We start from the raw sequence: 21556 nt of genomic DNA, 5'->3' as shown, positions 1-21556 counted from the left end.
ATCGATATAATATGTTTTTTTTTTTTTGGTCTTTTGATTATTTTTAATTTATTCCTTTTCGATTTCATTATTTAAATTGGATTGCTTGAGAAATGGACCACATTATTGCTTTCTGTTTGCTTTCTAGAGATAATTGTCTCAAATAAATATCTATTTTTAGGTTTACGCTCAATTCTGTAAGCATCTATTTTAATCATATGATTAAATAAAAAATATAAAAAAATATTAAATCCAACAAAGTTCATAACAAAGGTCCCGGAACTGGTTCAGGATTTAATATAATTTAAAGGAAAGGTAGAAATCTTATTGGAATATATAATAGAATAGTAAAGTATATAAAAAGTATTATAGTGCCAACAATCTTTAATATGCGAAGGAAACTCCATATTTGCAGTCATGGAAACAATATGCTAACATATAAATTCTTGCTCTTGTATAGGAAGGTTATTGTCATTCATACATGTTGGTGGTGTTAAGGGGATAAGTTTTTTGCATATGATTCATATATCTTTGAACAAGTTCATACAACTTTGAGAGCAATACAAGACATGGAAAATCAGCTCGAAGCTAAAGACATAGACCAAAAACCTAAATTCAAGCAAAGGAAGAGACATTTTTTGCATATAATTCCCTCCCCAATTACATATAATTTTTATATATATAAATACATCATACAAACACAACTTACCTATATAAAATTTAACAAGAAAAAAATTAAAGATAAACTAGAATAATCTCTTTGAGATATTATAAAATTATAGAAACAATCCAAAAGACTAATTTCTATTTAAAAAGAAGTTAAACTAAAAATTTAAAAATAAAAAAGAGGATATTAATTAAAAATTAAACTTGAAAAAAAGAGGTCATGTGTTGCTTGGCTTTTTGTGCTAAACAACATATTATGTAGATTTTTTGTGCTAAACAACTTGTTAAGATTTTATTTGTGAAGACCGTTTAGGGCACTCTTCCATGGCTTATGAACCATGGAAGGTGAAAAATTGAAAACACAAATAGTTTGGGGACAAAATCAATGCTACCCCTTGAATTAATTATGTTCCCTTAATAATTAATAATACAACTAAAAAATATTAGGGAGGAAACACTATTTATATAAACAATGAAGCACCTCAACTATTTCCTTACTTTTTTTTTTTTGAGTATGTCCTTTTGCTTCTCATAATGAGTGCTTACGTGAGATTTGTAAAAAAAAAAAAAATCAAAGAAAAAGGATAAAAATGTAAAAAATAAGAGGTCACATGTTCAATCTAAAAGTTACACTAAAAATATTTTGGTTGTCCCGAAAAATTTTGTAAAATAAAAATATAAAAAACTAGGGGTATAAATATCTAATAATTTAAACAGACAAATATATATTCATATTTTATTCATTTCTCTCTTTTGGGGGGCCACAAAAAAATAACTTGCTTCAGGATCAATTAAAGCATAAACTTGTATTGGGGGAAGGTGAACATGAAAATTACAATAATATAGCAACACAAATATTCAACAATTTAAAAAAACAAACATGCATTCATTTTTTATTCACTTCTCCTTTCTGGTAGGCCACAAAAAATAACTGGTCAGGATCAATTTTAATTTAATATTTTTTCACATGAAAAGGCCGTAAATTAAACTCATGTGCCAATTAATTCCAATGATGGGATAAACGATTTCATATAACAAATTAATTATTTCTATGGGAAAAAAATGGGAAAATGGATGAATTTAGGGTGAAAAAAAAAACAAAAGAGTTACGTAATGGTATTGTTTAATGTTTAGCCAGATGAATATATTTTTTTTAATGTAATAGAAGATTTGAAGATGCACATTATGCCTTAATCACTACAATAATCAAGAAGGTGATTTGATGCCATAGAGAATAGTTATTCTCATCCAGTTTGATTCCTGCAGAGAAATTAGATGTGTCACTTCGCAACGTGATTATTTGTGTGGTAGTATTGGAGTCTCCTGACATGAAGGATTTATTGGTGTTTACTGAACCATCATCCTCTGCCATGATTTTGGCTTAGAAGTGATGAGAGGAAGAAGTAGAGAGAACAAACAGAGTGATGGTTGAGGGAACAATGAACAGTGGTTGTGAAGGGTGGCTAATGGTTGCTGCTGCGAAATCACTGCTACTGTGAAGGGTGCTGACGGCTGCTGTGGCGGAAGCGATTTTTGGAACTAGGGCAAGAGACAGTCAAGATCGACTGCCCTGATACCATATCAGAATTGGTGATTGTAATATTCTCTTATTCATTGTTTTGTATAACAGCAAACGTGAATATATATATACATAGACTGGGAAACTATTTAGGAATATTTTATGAGCCTATAATCTTGCAGCCTATAATCTTGCAGAATCACATAATTGATTCTCACTAATTAGGAATATATATAGCTCATTGACAATCTGGGACTTCGGCAGCTGGCAGATCGTACTTCAATTAACTTTCCTCTGGTTTAGATCCGGCATCAGCAGGTCCAGATTGTGAGGATTGCTCATCTGCGGAAGCAGGGGGGCCTATAGGTTTCTTAAACTGTACCACGATCATGGTCATGTTGTCACATCCCTCACCACCTGCTGTTGATGGCGCCAAACACCAATCAAGCACTCTCTCACACACTGCAGAGAGCTTGTTTTCCTGCATTATTGAGGTTTCCTGTCAGATTTTTGCAATGCATAACCTAGCAAATGTAGATTCACATCATAGAATCAACAAGATCATTTTTTTTCCCTCCACGTGAAAGGTAGATTGGTACTAATGTTGATAGCATAAGCTCTCTACCGAAACATTCCATCAACATCTAAATTTTGAAAAACAAAAGTGGAGGGACGAATGAAAGAGTAGTATTTCAAAACCTAACAAGAAGAGGTCTAAACCACATACCGAATGTAGCTGTTCATGAATAAAATCTACTAGTTCCTGGCTTGACATGCAATCCCTGAAACAACAAAAATGACCAGTTATCCACTTGTAATTAATTATTCATGACTTTGCTACTGACAGTTCTACGAAATGAATAGAATTGGATTATCAGCACACTGCCCAGGGCCTATCCAAGTGATCCACAGATTAATTTGAAGTGAATAAAAGATTCAAAGCCAGCAGTTGCGATTCAACTTTAGATGATTTCTGGAACTTCAAGGAAGTGTAATCTTCAAGTCATGGAAACACAATAAACGCGCCTCAATCCCACAAACAACCGCAATCTATACTTTCATATCACTAAGCAGTGTTGAGCCTCTAATTCGAAGGAAACAGTGTTCATTAATTTCCTAGTTCTTGTCATGTAAATATGTGGCCATCAGCTAGGGCTAAACCTCGCTTTATATATTCCATTGAGTTCCCTTCGATTAAAACTACCAAAGCCTCCACTCAGTTTTTTGGTATTGTATTTTCATCACTAAAATCCAAGCATGTTCTATTTCTTTGTTAAGAGAATCAGCACATCATGGATCGACATTCTAAGGCACTGACTAAGAAAGATAACATTAGATGCATACCATATTCCATCACATGCCAGCACAAGAAAATCATCGTCATCACAAAGCTCAAGCTGATGCAGGAACAGAATAAGGTCATCAAAATAAATGTTAATTGAATACAAAGAATTTCAGGTATGAAAAATAAAGTAGATGTTAAAGCAATAAAAGAAAATCAAGGTGGTATTGAAGATGCGCACAGGACCATAACGGCATGACCAACCAAGATTTGGAGAGTGATAAACAAGGCCTATTAGGAGAGCAATTTGTTTGAATCAAAACATATATAGCAGAGAGTAGAAATCGCATACAGTGTTTATATCTGGATCGGCTGTCACGATTTGCTTTTCAACGGGTAGAAATTTATTCTGCTTGAACTCCACATCACCTGCATTACAAACAAAAATATGAAGAATTGAAAGAAGATACCTCTCTCATAAATAAATGCACACGAGCGTGGTCGTCCGCTCATTAAGATGCATACCAAGTAAAAGGTGTGCATCAAGGATATACGAACACAGACATGAATATGAAAGTACAGGTGTCAGTGGGAGTGCACATGGAGGTTCGTTGCAAACATGCTTTTGAATGGCAGTGCATGCCCAATGCTTTTCAATATGGAAAACAGAACAGTTTCAGCCTTGTGCTCTACGGTATAATCACTTATAAATCCAGAGACGGAGAACCAGAGATTGAGTCTCCAAACTGGGATCAGGAGTTCACAGGAATGTTAGGTACCTATAGCCCTTGAAAGATTTAAAATGCCATTGACCCGCCCATCATGTATGCAACCACCAGCTTCTAAAATCCGTTCTTCCTCAGCCACAAGATCAGGTTTGTGATCTATAGACAAATCGTAAGCCTGCATCAAAGAGAGCTATGTTTACTGAAAAAAGTATACAAGGTTTTGTCCATATCAACCATATGCCTCTAAGCCCATTTATCAAAGATACTATCCCATCACCTTAAAACTTGGAGAAAAGGTGAATTGATTAGCTGAGGCAGAAGAAAAGTTATAGGAAATTTCAACATTCCAAACAAACCCTACCCTACAAACAATCTTTAGTATTTTGGGAGAAAACCAAACCATCATTTCTTGTTAAATGAAAAATACCTGACCCTTTGTTGATATCACACATCTAGAATCACCAGCATTCGCAACAATGAGGTGGTTGTTTCTAATAATCGCAACACAGGCTGTGCTCCCAGAAGTTGGTCAAGAGAAGTCAGAGTGAGGACCCTGATCACCATGTTAAGAGTAAAATAAGTTCTTAACCATTTATATTGAGTGATACAAAGATATTACAGTATGTATGGTTGATGCCCAACATATGCATTTGGTTTGTGTATAAAATAATAAAGATCCATTTTTAACATAGTTAAGTTTCTGGGTATTTTATACATTTGATAGAAGAGGTATGTTTCACTGAAATTGACATAGTTGGAGACAATTATACAAAGGCAATAGCTGCAGTGCACTCCATTTGTTTATAAAATACGTACCTCTTCAAAAGCCCAATCATCAGGCTGTTCGTGACAATCACCACCCCTTGGGGACCATATCAACCCTTCTATCATGCCAATAAACTTGGTTATCTTATTACCCAAGGCAGCCAGTTCCCGCCACCCTCTCTGGCCACGCATCATCTCATCCATTCTGCATGAAATGCATAAAAGGAAATCATGAGTATGCATCTTTAATTAAGAGTTCGGGAAGCATTTTTACAATATTGTTTTGAGAAAATAGTAGGCACTTACAGAACTATATATAAATCCTGAAATGACCAAATATGCATGCTAAAGAACAAAATTTATGAGTAAAAAAAACCATTAATGCAACAGAGAAATGAAACTGCGATTATCAAAATTGCTTTAAAACATTAATAAGACATATTATCGCTCTCACTAGTTTATAATTACTCATGAGGCTCAGAACTCTTGCATCGAGGATGGAGAACAACATCAAGATAATTCTAAACATCGAAACATTATTAGATTGGTACATTACTGTTCACTTAAAATAACCTTCTACAGGAAAAACTTCCACTAGTAAAATCAAGGGGTGGTTCACTTATAAAATATAACCATATAGTAGGTGGTCAGTGGTAAGAACTTAGGATTAAGAGGTTTGCTTCCCCTGTGTTCTCAGGTTCGAGCCCTGCGGTTGCTAATATGATAGCCACTAGAGGCTTGCATGGTCGTTAACTTCAGGACCTGTGAGATTAGTTGAGGTGCGCGCAAGTTGACCCGAACACCCACGTTAATAAAAAAAAAAAAAAGTAACCTGAAAAATGCTTTCTCGACAGAAGTTTAATTCTATATCTCCTGCTGCATATGCTTCATTCTTGCGAACCTGCTGATGGAGATACTTGGCACAGAATTTTGCAACTACTTTACCTGCAAGTTACCGGACTAAAGTGAGTAATAATGACCTAAATGCCAATTATACGAACATACTGACCTAGGTATTGCCGTACAAGAGGTATAACAAGGGACGTGTTCAGATCTGAATAACCACCCATAAGAGACAAGCATCAATGGAAACCAAAACAGGAATTCAATGGCGGAAAATTTTATTCCAACATTGTTAACTGGATACATATTTGTTCCATCAAAAATACCCGACTCCTCTAAGTCTCAGTTTCGAACATGTTGAATTTTGCTACATGGATTCTTCCCCGCAATCATTAGCAGATCACAAACTTGAAGGGAGTAACAAGAAGAAAATTAATCCCAAAAAAAGTATAGGCAAGATAATACTAAGCTTTTAAAATGGTCAGAGACTAATCGTATATTCACATGAAATTGGGATTGAACATGGTGAGATTACTTTGACTTGGTTCATCTAATTAAGGGCATATATAGCCAGAAGTCAATCCGAAAACAACAAAATCGGACATGGTGCACATTCAGGAAATGACATTCTAGTTGAGCAATTAATGATATGTAGCATATTCAAATATACATGAAACTTGCAAGCCTTACCTCCATGTCCATCATAAACACCAAAGAATGAAGTGGTAGCGTCCAAATCAGTTATTGCAGCATGCTAGGAACACAAATAACAATAACCATGTCACAAACAGCATGTCGTTTATGTATCAGACAAATGCAAGAACACATGTTCTGAAATTTGCTAACATGTGAATGAAGACCTCGACAACAATATTTCAGAATAGAAACGGACAAGGAAGACAAATTATAAATTAAGTGATATGTTCATGCTTAACAAGTTTTCGAGCAGTGATCAACTGTTTGTGGAAACCATGCCATGAAAAAAAAAAGTTAATGGAGGAGTCCCAGTTGGGAAAGTTTCTGCATATGAGCACTGTCATAACAAAATCTTTCAAGACATCCCCACTTAAATTCATTAACACATTCATATTCCGGACTAATTAATTAATGGGCATCAAGGTCGTTGGTAGCAACACTGAAAAACTTGGAATACTCGCATAGATCAAATGCTGGGTTAACTACTCACTGCATCTTCCATGGTTGCACGCCAACCTTGCATGGATGATTAACCATATCTAAGCCTACCATTCTCGCCATCCTCTGAAAATTTCTCCGTCTTAGGAGAACTATGGCGTATCCCCATCACTATCTGAAATCATAGAGCAAGTAACTTTGAGTAAACACCAAAATAAGAAAAATTTGGATCAAACAACTCCATCCAACAGAAACGCAAACTACAACATAACTAAAATCTCATGCGCGCACTTCAGTCCTAGTCCTAGTATATTCTTCAGTTACCAAAATTCTGAAAAATTCAGCTTTTGATGCTTAACACTGGCCAAACCTTCAGACAAAATCAAGCCATTTCATTTTAAATACCTTTTAAATTAAGATTATCGCCAAACTTGTTTCTATTCCTGATTAATTCATCACAGCGCACCAAGTCAGGAATTACGCCATTAACTGATTAAATCAAATCCAAACCAACAACAAACAAGCAGGGTTTCAATTTTAAAATGTACAATCTTTAACAGGATTTAAAGCCATAGTTAATATCCTTGTACAAAAAACTGCATGTCAAGATCCAAGATCAACTCAAATCAGGTAAGTACAAAAACCCAAAAGCCAATTTAAAAGGCAGTAACTGGATAACAGAAGTTTCAGATCAAAGAAAACAGCAGAAAAAAAACAAAACTAGATACGCATCCCAAGTTGCAACTCCAATATATGTTAAAATAAAGAAAAATACAACGTTAACCAGATAGTAATCTGGACCACAGTAATAAATAAATAAATAAAAAGAACTTTCCACAAAGCAAAACCTACTTTAAAGTAAAAAAATAATAATAACAAACAGCCAAACTCCCATGAAAGGATATCAATAACACTACATAACATCAAGACCCAGATAACAATTTCAGATACTATAACACAACAGGAAAAAAAAACTTCATAAATCAAGAAAGTTCAAAACTTTAAACTAGCATGTACCTTATATTGAGAGTGGGGTGCACAAATATCTAATAATTTAAACTGACAAACATACATTCATTACATCATATTTTATTCACTTTTTCTTTCTGGTGGGCCACAAAAAAATGACTTGCTCCAGGATCAATTAAAGCATAAACTTGTATTGGGGGGAAGGTGAACATGAAAATCACAATAATATAGCAACACAAATATCCAATAATATAAAAAGACAAACATGCATTCATATTTTATTCACTCGTCCTTTCTGATTGGTCAGGGGGTGAACATGAAAATCATAATAATATAGCAACACAAATATCTAATAATTTAAAAAGACAAACATACATTCATATTTTATTCACTTCTCCCTTCTCTGGTGGGCCACAAAAAAATGACTTGCCCTAGGATCAATTAAAGCATAAACTTGTATTGGGGAGAAGGTGAACATGAAAATCATAATAATATAGCAACACAAATATCTAATAATATAAAAAAAAACAAACATGCATTCATATTTTATTCACTCCTCCTTTCTGATTGGTCGGGGGTGAACATGAAAATCATAATAATATAGCAACACAAATATCTAATAATTTAAAAAGACAAACATACATTCATATTTTATTCACTTCTCTCTTCTCTGGTGGGCCACAAAAAATAACTTGTTCTAGGATCAATTAAAGCATAAACTTGTATTGGGAGAAGGTGAACATGAAAATCACAATAATATAGCAACATAAATATCCAACAATTTAAAAAGACAAATATACATTGATATTTTATTTACTTCTCCTTTCTGGTGGGCCACAAAAAATAACTGGCCAAGATCAATTTTAATTTAATATTTTTTCACATGAAAAAGCCTTCAATTAAACTCATGTGCCAATTAATTCCAATGATGGGATAAACGATTTCATATAACAAATTATTTCTATGGGAAAAAAATGGGAAAATGGATGAATTTAGGGTGAAAAAAAAAACAAAAGAGTTACGTAAAGGTATTGTTTAATGTGTAGCCGGATGAATATATTTTTTAATGTAATAAAAGATTTGAAAATGCACATTATACCTTAATCACTACAATAATCAAGAAGGTGGGAGATATAGAATTTCACGTCCACCATTTACAAAGCACAAGCCATGTGCATAAACATGTGAGGAAGATTTGCAAAGGAATGTATGTTCCCACCACAAATGTACTTCATCCTTCACGACTGCAAGTAATAATTTTCTTTATTTTTCAAAAATCATCCATTTGTGTGCCATAAATCTTAGAGTCACTGGAGATTTACCTGGTCATTAACTTTATAGCCTCGAAGAATTAGTTAAAGTACGCGTAAACTAGCTCGGACACCCACGATTACAAAAATAATATAATAATTTACCCGGTAAACAAAGTTATAAAATCTAGATTGATGTCGCTACGAAGCCTAAATCAATTTGGATTAAAGAAAAAATAAATAAATAAATTGATTTGATTTAATCCCTTAAAAAAATAGATTGACTCGTGATTTGATCAACCAGGTGAAATCTGATAAAATACTCGTTGATTTTTTTTTATAATTTTTTTTAAATCAACATTGTTTTAATTTTTTTAAAAAATAAAATACTTTAGATGAATTCGACTAATTCTCTCAATATGAAACTTGAATCTTCCCATAAATCAACTTCAAGTAGGTTTTAATAACTATGCCCTAACAACAAATATGAATTCATCATGTTACATGTGATAATGTATACTAATTAATAATTTTAAGAAGTTGATATGATGGTTAGAAGATTATGTTCTATTTTTTTTTTTTTTTGACTTAAATTCGAGGGTTGCATTTGAAGGAATTTATTAAAAAAAAAATCTGAATGCACCAAAAACAATGTAATTGTTATAAAATCCATCTTGGATTTGTGAGTTTAATTGAAACCATGTTGTTTTATCATTTATTATGGGTTGGGTGTTTTAAAAAAAATCAATTTAGAATTAATTAATTTAACTCACAATCCAATCAAAATTCATAGATAATCTAGTGGTAGATACAATCAAAATTCAAAGACTTCCATAACTGATTGTCTTTGTCAAAAAGCTGTAAAGGTTATTGAATCTGATAATTGTGGTTAAACTTATGAAGCATATAAGCACACATCAGAACATCAAACAATTTTTCTTAATATTTCATCCATCCATGTTAAACCATCTACAAATATGTATCTAAGGACGTGAATTTTCATGGAAATGTAGGATCCTTGTAATGTTTTTCCATCCAGAGGCTGGAAAATAGCATCTGGGACTTCGGCAAGCGATGGATCGTACTTCAATTAACTTTCCTCTGGTTTAGAATCGGCATCAGCAGGTTCAGATTGTGAGGATTGCTCATCTGCGGAAGCAGGGGGGCCTATAGGTTTCTTAAACTGTACCACGATCATGGTCATATTGTCACATCCCTCACCACCTGCTGTTGATGGCGCCAAACACCTATCAAGCACTCTCTCACACACTGCAGAGAGCTTGTTTTCCTGCATTATTGAGGTTTCCTGTCAGATTTTTGCAATGCATAACCTAGCAAATGTAGATTCACATCATAGAATCAACAAGATCATTTTTTCTCCCTCCACGTGAAAGGTAGATTGGTACTAATGTTTGATAGCATAAGCTCTCTGCCGAAACATTCCATCAACATCTAAATTTTGAAAAACAAAAGTGGAGGGACGAATGAAAGAGTAATATTTCAAAACCTAACAAGAAGAGGTCTACACCACATACCGAATGTAGTTGTTCATGAATAAAATCTACTAGTTGCTGGCTTGACATGCAATCCCTGAAACAACAAAAATGACCAGTTATCCACTTGTAATTAATTATTCATGACTTTGCTACTGACAGTTCTACAAAATGAATAGAATTGGATTATCAGCACAATGCCCAGGGCCTATCCAAGTGATCCACAGATTAATTTGAAGTGAATAAAAGATTCAAAGGCAGCAGTTGCGATTCAACTTTAGATGATTTCTGAAACTTCAAGGAAGTGTAATCTTCAAGTCATGGAAACACAATAAACACGCCTCAATCCCACAAACAACCGCAATCTATACTTTCATATCACTAAGCAGTGTTGAGCCTCTAATTCGAAGGAAACAGTGTTCATTAAGTTCCTAGTTCTTGTAATGTAAATATGTGGCCATCAGCAAGGGCTAAACCTCGCTTTATATATTCCACTGAGTTCCCTTCAATTAAACCTACCAAAACCTCCACTCAGTTTTTTGGTATTGTATTTTCATCACTAAAATCCAAGCATGTTCTATTTCTTTGTTAAGAGAATCAGCACATCATGGATTGACATTCTAAGGCACTGACTAAGAAAGATAACATTAGATGCATACCATATTCCATCACATGCCAGCACAAGAAAATCATCGTCATCACAAAGCTCAAGCTGATGCAGGAACAGAATAAGGTCAACAAAATAAATGTTAATTGAATACAAAGAATTTCAGGTATGAAAAATAAAGTAGATGTTAAAGCAATAAAAGAAAATCAAGGTGGTATTGAAGATGCGCACAGGACCATAACAGCATGACCAACCAAGATTTGGAGAGTGATAAACAAGGCCTATTAGGAGAGCAATTTGTTTGAATCAAAACATAGCAGAAAGTAGAAAACGCATACAGTGTTTATATCTGGATTGGCTGTCACGATTTGCTTTTCAACAGGTAGATATTTATTCTGCTTGAACTCCACATCACCTGCATTACAAACGAAAATATGAAGAATTGAAAGAAGATACCTCTCTCGTAAATAAATGCACACGAGCATGGTCGTCCACTCATTAAGATGCATTCCAAGTAAAATGTGTGCATCAAGGATATACAAACAGAGACATGAGTATGAAAGTATAGGTGTCAGTGGGAGTGCACATGGAGGGTCGGTGCAAACATGCTTTTGAATGGCAGTGCATGCCCAAAGCTTTTCAATATGGAAAACAGAACAGTTTCAGCCTTGTGCTCTATGGTATAATCACTTATAAATCCAGAGACGGAGAACCAGAGATTGAGTCTCCAAGCCACACTCACAGAGCAAGGGACTGGGATCAGGAGTTCACAGGAATATTAGATACCTATAGCCCTTGAAAGATTTAAACTGCCATTGACCCGCCCTGCATGTATGAAACCACCAGCTTTTAAAATCCGTTCTTTCTCAGCCTCAAGATCAGGTTTGTGATCTCTAGACAAATTGTAAGCCTGCATCAAAGAGAGCTATGTTTACTGTAAAAAGTATACAAGGTTTTGTCCATATCAACCATGTGCCTCTAAGCCCATTTATCAAGATACTATCCCATCACCTTAAAACTTGGAGAAAAGGTGAATTGATTAGCTGAGGCAGAAGTAAAGTTGTAGGAAATTTCAACAATCCAAACAAACCCTACCGTACAAACAATCTTTAGTATTTTGGGAGAAAACCAAACCATCATTTCTTGTTAAATGAAAAATACCTGACCCTTTCTTGATATCACACATCTAGAATCACCAGCATTCGCAACAATGAGGTGGTTGTTTCTAATAATCGCAACACAGGCTGTGCTCCCAGAAGTTGGTCCAGAGAAGTCAGAGTGAGGACCCTGATCACCATGTTAAGAGTAAAATAAGTTCTTAAACCATTTATATTGAGTGATACAAAGATCCACTATTACAGTATGTGTGGTTGATGCCCAACATATGCGTTTGGTTTGTGTATAAAATAATAAAGATCCATTTTTAACATAGTTAAGTTTCTGGGTATTTTATACATATGCATTTGATAGAAGAGGTATGTTTCACTGAAATTAACATAGTTGGAGACAATTATACAAAGGCAGTAGCTGCAGTGCACTCCATTTGTTTCTAAAATACCTCTTCAAAAGCCCAATCATCAGGCTGTTCATGACAAACACCACCCCTTGGGGACCATATCAACCCTTCTATCATGCCAGTAAACTTGGTTATCTTATCACCCAAGGCAGCTAGTTCCCGCCACCCTCTCTGGCCACGCATCATCTCATCCATTCTGCATGAAATGGGAAATCATGAGTTTATGTATCTTTAATTAAAAGTTCGGGAAGCATTTTTACAATATTGTTTTGAGAAAATAGTAGGCACTTACAGAACTATAAATCCTGAAATGACCAAATATGCATGCTAAAGAACAAAATTTATGAGTCAAAAAAACCATTAATGCAACAGAGAAATGAAACTGACATTATCAAAATTGCTTTAAAATATTTATAAGACAATATTATCGCTATCACTAGTTTACAATTACTAATGAGGCTCAAAACTCTTGCATCAAGGATGGAGAACAACATCAAGATAATTCTAAACATCGAGACATTATTAGATTGGTACATTACTGTTCACTTAAAATAGCCTTCAATCAAGTAACCTGAAAAATGCTTTCTGGACAGAAGTTCCCATATCTCCTGCTGCATATGCTTCATTCTTGCGAACCTGCCGATGGAGATACTTGGCACAGAATTTTGCAACTACTTTACCTGCAAGTTACCGGACTAAAGTGAGTAATAATGACCTAAATGCCAATTATACTAACATACTGACCTAGGTACAGCCGTACAAGAGGTATAACAAGGGACGTGTTCAGAACTGCATAACCGACAAGCATCAATGGAAACCAAAACAGGAATTCAATGGCTGAAAATTTTATTCCATAAGCCCCCCCCCCCCCCCCCCCCCCAACATTGTTTACTGGACACATATTTGTTCCATCACAAATACCCAACTCCACTAAGTCTCAGTTTTGAACATGTTGAATTTGGCCACATGGATTCTTTCCCGCAATCATTAGCAGATCACAAACTTAAAGTGAGTAACAGAAGAAAATTAATCCCAAAAAAAGTATAGGCAAGATAATACTAAGCTTTTAAAATGGTCAGAGACTAATCATATATTCACATGAAATTGGAATTGAACATGGTGAGATTACTTTGACTTAGTTCATCTAAGGGCATAGCCAGAAGTCAATCAAAAAACAACAAAATCAGACATGGTGCACATTCAGGAAATAACATTTTAGTTAAGCATTGATATGTAGCATATTCAAATATACATGAAACTTGCAAGCCTTACCTCCATGTCCATCATAAACACCAAAGAATGAAGTGGTAGCGTCCAAATCAGTTATTGCAGCATGCTAGGAACACAAATAACAATAACCATGTCACAAACAGCACGTCGTTTATGTAAAAAATAAAATAAAGTATAAAACAAATGCAATAACACATGTTCTGAAATTTGCTAACATGTGAATGAAGACCTCAACAACAATATTTCAGAATAGAAACGGACAAGACAGACAAACAAATTATAAATTAAGTGATATGTTCATGCTTAACAAGTTTTGAGCAGTGATCAACTGTTTGTGGAAACCATGCCAAGAAAAAAAAAGTTAATGGAGGAGTCCCAGTTGGGAAAGTTTCTGCTTAACCAAATTTATCATTAGTACTGTCATAACAAAATCTTTCAAGACATCTCCACTTAAATTCATTAACACATTCATATTCCCGACTAATTAATGGGCATCAAGGTTGTTGGTAACAAGACTGAAAAACTTGGAATATTCGCATAGATCAAATGCTGGGTTAACTACTCACTGCATCTTCCATGGTTGCACGCCAACCTTGCATGGATGATAAGCCATATCTAAGCCTACCATTCTCGCCATCCTCTGAAAATTTCTCCGTCTTAGGAGAACTAAGGTATATCCCCATCACTATCTGAAATCAAAGAGCAAGTAACTATGAGTAAACACCAAAATAAGAAAATTTTGGATCAAACAACTCCATCCAACAGAAACGCAAACTACAACATAACTAAAATCTCATGCGCACACTTCAGTCCTAGTCCTAGTATATTCTTCAGTTACCAAAATTCTGAAAAATTCAGCTTTTGATGCTTAACACTGGCCAAACCTTCAGACAAAATCAAGCCATTTCATTTTAAATACCTTTTAAATTAGGATTATCGCCAAACTTGTTTCTATTCCTGATTCATCACAGTGCACCAAGTCAGGAATTACGCCATTAACTGATTAAATCAAATCCAAACCAACAACAAACAAGCAGGGTTTCAAATAAAAAATGTACAATCTTTAACAGGATTTAAAGCCATAGTTAATATCCTTGTACAAAAAACTGCATGTCAAGATCCAAGATCAACTCAAACCAGGTAAGTACAAAAACCCAAAAGCCAATTTAAAAGGCAGTAACTGGATAACAGAAGTTTCAGATCAAAGAAAACAGCAGAAAAAAACAAAACTAGATACGCATCCCAAGTTGCAACTCCAATATATGTTAAAATAAAGAAAGATACAACATTAACCAGATAGTAATCTGGACCACAGTAATAAAAAAAAAAAAAAAACTTTCCACAAAGCAAAATCTACTTTAAATTAAAAAAATAATAATAACAAACAGCCAAACTCCCATCAAAGGATATCAATAACACTACATAACTTCAAGACCCAGAAAACAATTTCAGATACTATAACACAACAGAAAAAAAAATACTTCATATATCAAGAAAGTTCAAAACTTTAAACTAGCATGTACCTTATTGGGAGGGAAAGATCAGAGACAAAGGAACAGATAGAAAGAAGGGGGGGGGGGGGGGGGGGGGGGCAGACAGAAAGGGAATCTAAAATACCTACAAACAAACACCTTTTCCAAAACTAAGAAAGACCCATCAGAAGTTTCAGATAATCTCAGAGGAAAAAACACAAGAGAGTGAATGACACCAGCAAGAATTCGAGAATGAAAAAGACAGACAGAAGCTTGATGGGGGGGAGGTGAAGACTTGGTCAAGGAAGATGATGGTATTTTCTCGAGTACTTGAAGGAAAAAATAATAAAGAAAGGAAGAAAGAACTCTCTCTCTCTCTCTCTCTACATTTATACAAAAGGATTTGATTAGTCTGGATTCTGGAAGATCAAAGACTGGACCTTTGCTTTGATTTATAATTGTTTACAGTTTGTACTGTTGAGTTTGATAAGATTTTGGTAATCATGTCTTGTCAGCAAGAGAGAGGAAGGAATGTGAAATGTATCAATCTATGAGCTATATTTTTATTTATTAATTTAATCTAACAACTAAAGGGATTTTTATTTAGTAATTTGATTTAATTCCAAGATTTATGACACTTAATTTCCATATTTATGTGTTAGGTATCGTTATAGGGATGTTTAATTTTATTTTCCAAGAATTTGGATGGCAAGGCCAACAATTCCTTCATTTAAATAGATATTAATTATATATTAAAATTATCAAAAAAAACATTTAAAATATTAATTTAATATTTTTTAACACGAAAAAAGCCTTGAATTAAACTCATGTACCAATTAATTCCAATGACGGGATAAACGATTTCATGTAGCAAATTATTTCTATGGAAAAAAAAAGGAAAATGGATGAATTTAGGGTGGTAAAAAAAAAAAAAGAGGTACTTAATGGTATTGTTTAATGTTTAGCCATATGAATATATTTTTTAATGTAATAAAAGATTTGAAAATGCACATTATACCTTAATCACTACAATAATCAAGAAGGTGGGAGATATAGAATTTCACGTCCGCCATTTACAAAGCACAAGCCATGTGCATAAACATGTGAGGAAGATTTGCAAAGGAATGTATGTTCCCACCACAAATGTAATTCATCCTTCACAATTGCAAGTAATAATTTACCCAGATCCAAAGATTATAGCTTAACTCGTCATATTTTAAAATTTATTCTTCAAAAATCATCAGTTCAAGTATCATAAATCTCAGAGTCACTGAAAATTTATTTGGTCACTAATTTCATGGTCTCAAAGGAATAGTCAAGGTGCGCGTAAGCTGACTTGAACACCCACGATTATCAAAAAAATTAATAATAATTTACCCAATAACCAAAATTATAAAATCTAAATTGATGTCGATACGAAGCCTAAATCGATTTGGATTAAAGAAAAAATAAATAAATAAATTGATTTGATTTAATCCCTTAAAAACCTAGGTTGACTCGCGGTTTGGTCAACCAGGTGAAATATGGTAAAATGCTCATTGATTTTTATGGTTTTTTTTAAATCAATATTGTTTTGATGTTTTTTTTGTAAATAAAATACTTTAAATGAGTTCGACTAATTCTCTAGATCTGAAACTTGAATTTTTCGTTAAGTCAATTTCAAATCGGGTTTAATAACTTTGCTCTTGACAATAAATATGAATTCATCATGTTACATGTGATAATGTATACTAATTAATAATTTTAAGAAGTTGATATGATGGTTAGAAAATTATGTTTTATTTTTTTCATTTTCTATTCTAGGGTTGCATTTGAAGGAATTTATTTTAAAAAAAAAATCTGAATGCAACAAAACCAATGTAATTGTTATAAAATCCATCTTGGATTTGTGAGTTTACTTGAAACTATGTTGTTTTATTATTTATTATGGGTTGGGCATTGAAAAAAAAATCAATTTAGAATTAATTAATTTAACTCACAATCTAATCAAAATTTAAATTGAGTTTTTTAAAAAAAATTATTAAAACAATATTATTTTAATTGATCTAAATTAATCCATAATTAAAATGGGATCCATTTCGAGCGGCTGTAAAACCCGTCTAGTTTCGTAAAATAGTCCACTTATAATATTGCTACTGAACTTAAATTCTTCTGTCCATGGGACGACCTCCAACGCCATGGCTCATCACCGAGCAAAAACTGAAGTCAATAATTTGGTCCTAAAGAGGAAAAGAAGTCAACAATTTGGGTCAGCCAATGTGTGATTTTTTGTGTTTTTTGTTGATTTTTCCTTAAAGTTTAGCAAATTTAATTACCTTTTTTTCCCCTTAATATTATCTTATTTTTAAATCAACTTCTGGTAAAGCTACTATTATCTGAGTTAATGTTAAAAACGCCGGTTTTTATCTATAATAAAATAAAAATAGAATTATTTTTTCCCCATGAGATAATGAAAAAAAAAATTAGTAAATAATTAGTAAATAATTAGTTAAGTTAAATCCATTTCTATGCAGACATTTTTTTTATCTATTTTCCGATTCTCAGCTTTTTTACTATTTGCAATTATTAAGATATTTATGATTATTTTTGATGGGGTAATCATATGATTAGACATAGACTATTAATAATATAATTTTGTTATGGTAGCGTGATTATTTTAAAAAAAATTATTGAAATAATATTTTTTATTTTTAAAATTTATTTTTGACAACAACACCTTAATTGTTTTTTTCAACAATAATTAATTTAAAATAAAAAAAAATTAATTCTTATAAATACACTTTTCAACGGAACAAACTTACCGGAGATAAATATTTAAGATTGCCCTTGCTATTTTCACATAGCACTCATAATCTCTTCTCCTTTCTTGTCCAAGCAAAAATAATAATAATAATTAAAAATAAAATCTTTGTTATTTTTCTGCCCAACAAAAACAAGAACACCAACCAAATTTTTCTAGAATACGGATTAGGTATGGCCTTAATTTTATTTAATTCCATGTTTCCTATTAATATAGTGAGAGGATAATATGATTTGTCACCATGTACCAACCAACAACAAAGGATGTGACAAATTCTGAGTAAAAAATTGAAGTTAGCATTTGAAAACGCGGTTGTACCCGTGTTTTTAAAAAATTTAATTTTTTTTGTTAAAAATTAATTTTTTTTGTATATTTTGATGCGTTAATTTTAAGAATAATTTTTTAAAAATAAAAAAAATATTATTTTAATATCTTTTAATATAAAAAATATTTTAAAAAATAACTATAATCATTCCTGATGGGTTAGAAGATGCAAAACTATGGGTGAAGCCCCTAGGAATTAATTAACACACATAAAGAAAAATATAATATTAATTAACAGCTTAGATTGCTTGCTGGCTTCCAAAGACGTCAGGGAGCTCAAGAGTGTCACTTTCAATGCAAGTTAGTGCGTGGCTGTTTTTTAATTAAAAATATATTAAAAAAATATTTTTAAAAAAATTTTATATTAATATATTAAAACCATTGAAAATATCTAAAATATTTTAATCTAATGCTAATAGTTTAAAAGGTAATTTCAGCTAAAAAACAAATATTCTTTATATTTAACTAAAAAAAAGTCTTTGTATTGATGGCTTCTTTTCCCTTTGGTCTATGAAAGTTGGTGGGAGAAGAATACAATAAGATTTAAGTAATGTTAGGGCAAAAGGGAAGATAGCAGGCATGGAATAATTTAATGCAGAAGGTGCCGAGGAGCCTTTCTGCCCTTTGATAAGCTTATCGACTCTTTAGTTTTGCGTTTATTTTTTTATATTTGTAATATTAATATATTAAAATCATTTAAAAAATATTAATTTAATTTTTTAAAGTAAAAAATACGTTAAAAAATAAATTATAATACAAAAACAAACATCCATCAACATCCATTCAAGATGAAGTGGTTGGCAATGTATTTATTTGTTTTAATGGGAAGAGGTGTCTTTGAATCAATTTATATATTTAATATCCCCTTACAGTTGAAGATAATCTCTAAAACTTAATGATTATTTCATTGAGATTTTACTCTTTTATATATATAAAAATGGCTTTTTATCATTAAAAAAGGGTGCATTTTGACCCAAAATTATACATAAAACTAAAACATGTGGGGAAAGTCCTGTTCATCAAGACTCGTTGCACTGTGGATTGTAATGGTGCTAAAAATAAGCATTGTTCACCAAGACTCATTGCATTGTGAATTGTACAATTTATGGGGGCATTGTGTGCTGCAGCTCCAAGCACAAACACTTGGCGCAAGGGCAGTCCATTCCCAACCACAAAAGTTCCAAGGCTACAGGGGGGAGGGGTTGCGTCTCAGGCTGCGAACACCTAGCGCTTGAGTTGTCATGCCCTGGCACTGGGGCCATACCCGCGAGTTGCCTGCCCAACCAAGCTAGCGGGGTTTGCTGGCAAGACCCCCTTATGTTGGGTCAAGCGTCGAAACCCAGCTGTCTTGGATCCGAATGCAAACCCCAAACCCAAAACAAACACTCCTGGGTCCGGCCACAGAAGGACCTAAACCCCAACCCTATTGGGTCTGGCCAGGGACCCAGCCCCCAACCCTCTTGGCTCATGACAGCAAAGGACCCACACCCAAACGCCCTTGGGTCCGGACAGGGATCCAGCCCCTAACCCCCTTGGGTCCGCACTCCAACCCCACCCTAAATCCTTTGGGGTCCTGACTAGGAAGGACACAAACCCCTCGGGTCCGGACATGGACCCAGCCCCCTACCCCCTTGGGTCCGCACTCCAACCCCAACCCAACCCATTTGGGTTACAGACAGGGAAGTGCCCACACCCAAACCCATTTGGATTGGACCCCAAACTCAACTCCCTTGGGTCCGGAGTCCGAACCCTACCCAAAACCCCTTTGGGTCCGGACACGGAAGGACCCAAAACCAAACTTCCTTGGATACGGATAACGACCCCACCTCAACCCAACCTAATTGGGGTCCAAATAGGGAAAGACCCATCCCGAACCCCTTTGTGTTCGAAATCATACCCAAACCCAACTTATGTGGTGCATGTACGGCACTGCCCTCACGCGAGGCAGACCCGAGCACCACCTAGATTTGCTTTCGGCTTTAAATGAATGCTTTAAGGCTTGGTTGTAACAAACTACAAGTCATCCAAGTATCTGACCTCTAACAGTAATTCACATAAACCACCAATGAGAGATCTCATAAACTCATTTAGAAGAGAGGGATTATTATGCCTTTGAATTCTAACTCTTTTTTTTATGTTTATTATGTGTTTTGTATTGTACAATTTAGTACACAAAAAATAAAAGGCACAACATTTTATGTATAAGAAAACCTGAAAACCCTATAAATAATAAAATATCAATTTGTCCACTATATAATATTACATATATTATTTCAGAATAATTTTAGAAATTCATTCAATCAAGTCCTTACTTGATTTTTCTAGGTCTAGAATTGTAATTCCTTGTATAAATTACATTATAGTCCTTAATTTTTAAAATTTATTTACAATCAAGTCACACTAGATTAATCATCTCATTTTAATTTCTGACTAAAAGTTTTTATGTGTGTGACCCATTAAGTTCTCTAATAACTTGACCCAAGTATAAATCATAATTTTAAATAAAATAGGATTAAATTAATTTATTTATTATCAATTCAACAATTGATTCATTTATATTAAAAGAAAAACCAAGTATAATGTCTAGTAATCTATCATGGTCCCAAATATATTATAAAAGTTATAAGTGATTTGATTTAACTTTTTAATAATCAATTTCTAAGTGTTATTATTGTCTTTTCATCAATAATGTTTTGATTTAAATATTATAGCATTGAGTGTGTTTACTATGTCAAATCATGTTTGTTCTCAACACCATAGTCATTGATTTTTTTGAATAAAATGTAAAACTCTTTACAGATCTCATTTCAATTTGCACAAGGTTTTACAATCAATATTATATGAAAACAAACAAAACATTTTCTCTAATTCACCTAAAGTGATGAATTCTCTCTTGATTACTCAAAGATCTTCATATAGTTCATGATATACCCAATATTTGTTTGTTTGTTACCTTTGATTTGAACAACGTGTAACAGG

General features: G+C 33.5%; 1 protein-coding gene, 1 long non-coding RNA gene and 1 pseudogene across 6 annotated transcripts; 1 reads left to right on the top strand and 2 right to left on the bottom strand.

Moving 5' to 3' along the window:
- Window positions 1-2402: 2402 nt before the first annotated feature.
- On the bottom strand, window positions 2403-7085 carry LOC18107513 (probable protein phosphatase 2C 60; annotated as a pseudogene).
- Window positions 7086-7443: 358 nt separating this feature from the next.
- On the top strand, window positions 7444-15333 carry LOC127904693 (uncharacterized). The gene is made up of 2 exons (XR_008058001.1): window positions 7444-7546; window positions 15122-15333. It is a non-coding gene; the product is annotated as an uncharacterized LOC127904693 (long non-coding RNA).
- On the bottom strand, window positions 10055-15916 carry LOC127904692 (probable protein phosphatase 2C 60). Of its 5 annotated transcripts, none has more exons than XM_052448895.1 (12): window positions 15505-15885; window positions 14901-14980; window positions 14548-14670; window positions 14024-14087; window positions 13323-13431; window positions 12794-12947; window positions 12397-12522; window positions 12022-12160; window positions 11574-11650; window positions 11288-11340; window positions 10671-10725; window positions 10055-10423 (listed from the first exon to the last, which is right to left on the bottom strand). In XM_052448895.1, the coding sequence occupies exons 3-12, from the start codon at window positions 14662-14664 to the stop codon at window positions 10226-10228; spliced, it is 1092 nt and encodes a 363-aa protein (XP_052304855.1). In that variant the 5' UTR covers window positions 14665-14670; window positions 14901-14980; window positions 15505-15885; the 3' UTR covers window positions 10055-10225. The 5 variants fall into 5 exon arrangements, with proteins under 5 accessions (XP_052304855.1, XP_052304858.1, XP_052304857.1 ...); XM_052448898.1 differs by having other exon boundaries at window positions 12022-12145; window positions 14901-14938; window positions 15505-15883; XM_052448897.1 differs by lacking the exon at window positions 14901-14980 and having other exon boundaries at window positions 12022-12145; window positions 15505-15916.
- Window positions 15917-21556: the final 5640 nt, after the last annotated feature.

Source organism: Populus trichocarpa, chromosome 18 (assembly GCF_000002775.5).
Source record: "Populus trichocarpa isolate Nisqually-1 chromosome 18, P.trichocarpa_v4.1, whole genome shotgun sequence".
In the NCBI taxonomy this organism is placed as follows: Eukaryota; Viridiplantae; Streptophyta; class Magnoliopsida; order Malpighiales; family Salicaceae; genus Populus; species Populus trichocarpa.
Note: the sequence above shows the minus strand (reverse complement) of the source record. Positions and strands in the feature narration are given on the sequence as shown.

Excerpts from the sequence above, each read along its gene's own strand:
- LOC127904692 (XM_052448895.1), bottom strand. The coding sequence starts at position 14,664 with ATGGGGATATACCTTAGTTCTCCTAAGACGGAGAAATTTTCAGAGGAT. Across the intron at positions 13,432-14,023 it reads TGTTTATGATGGACATGGAG|GTAAAGTAGTTGCAAAATTC; the intron begins GTAAGGCTTGCA and ends GGTAACTTGCAG. Across the intron at positions 11,341-11,573 it reads CCAATCCAGATATAAACACT|CTTGAGCTTTGTGATGACGA; the intron begins GTATGCGTTTTC and ends TTCCTGCATCAG.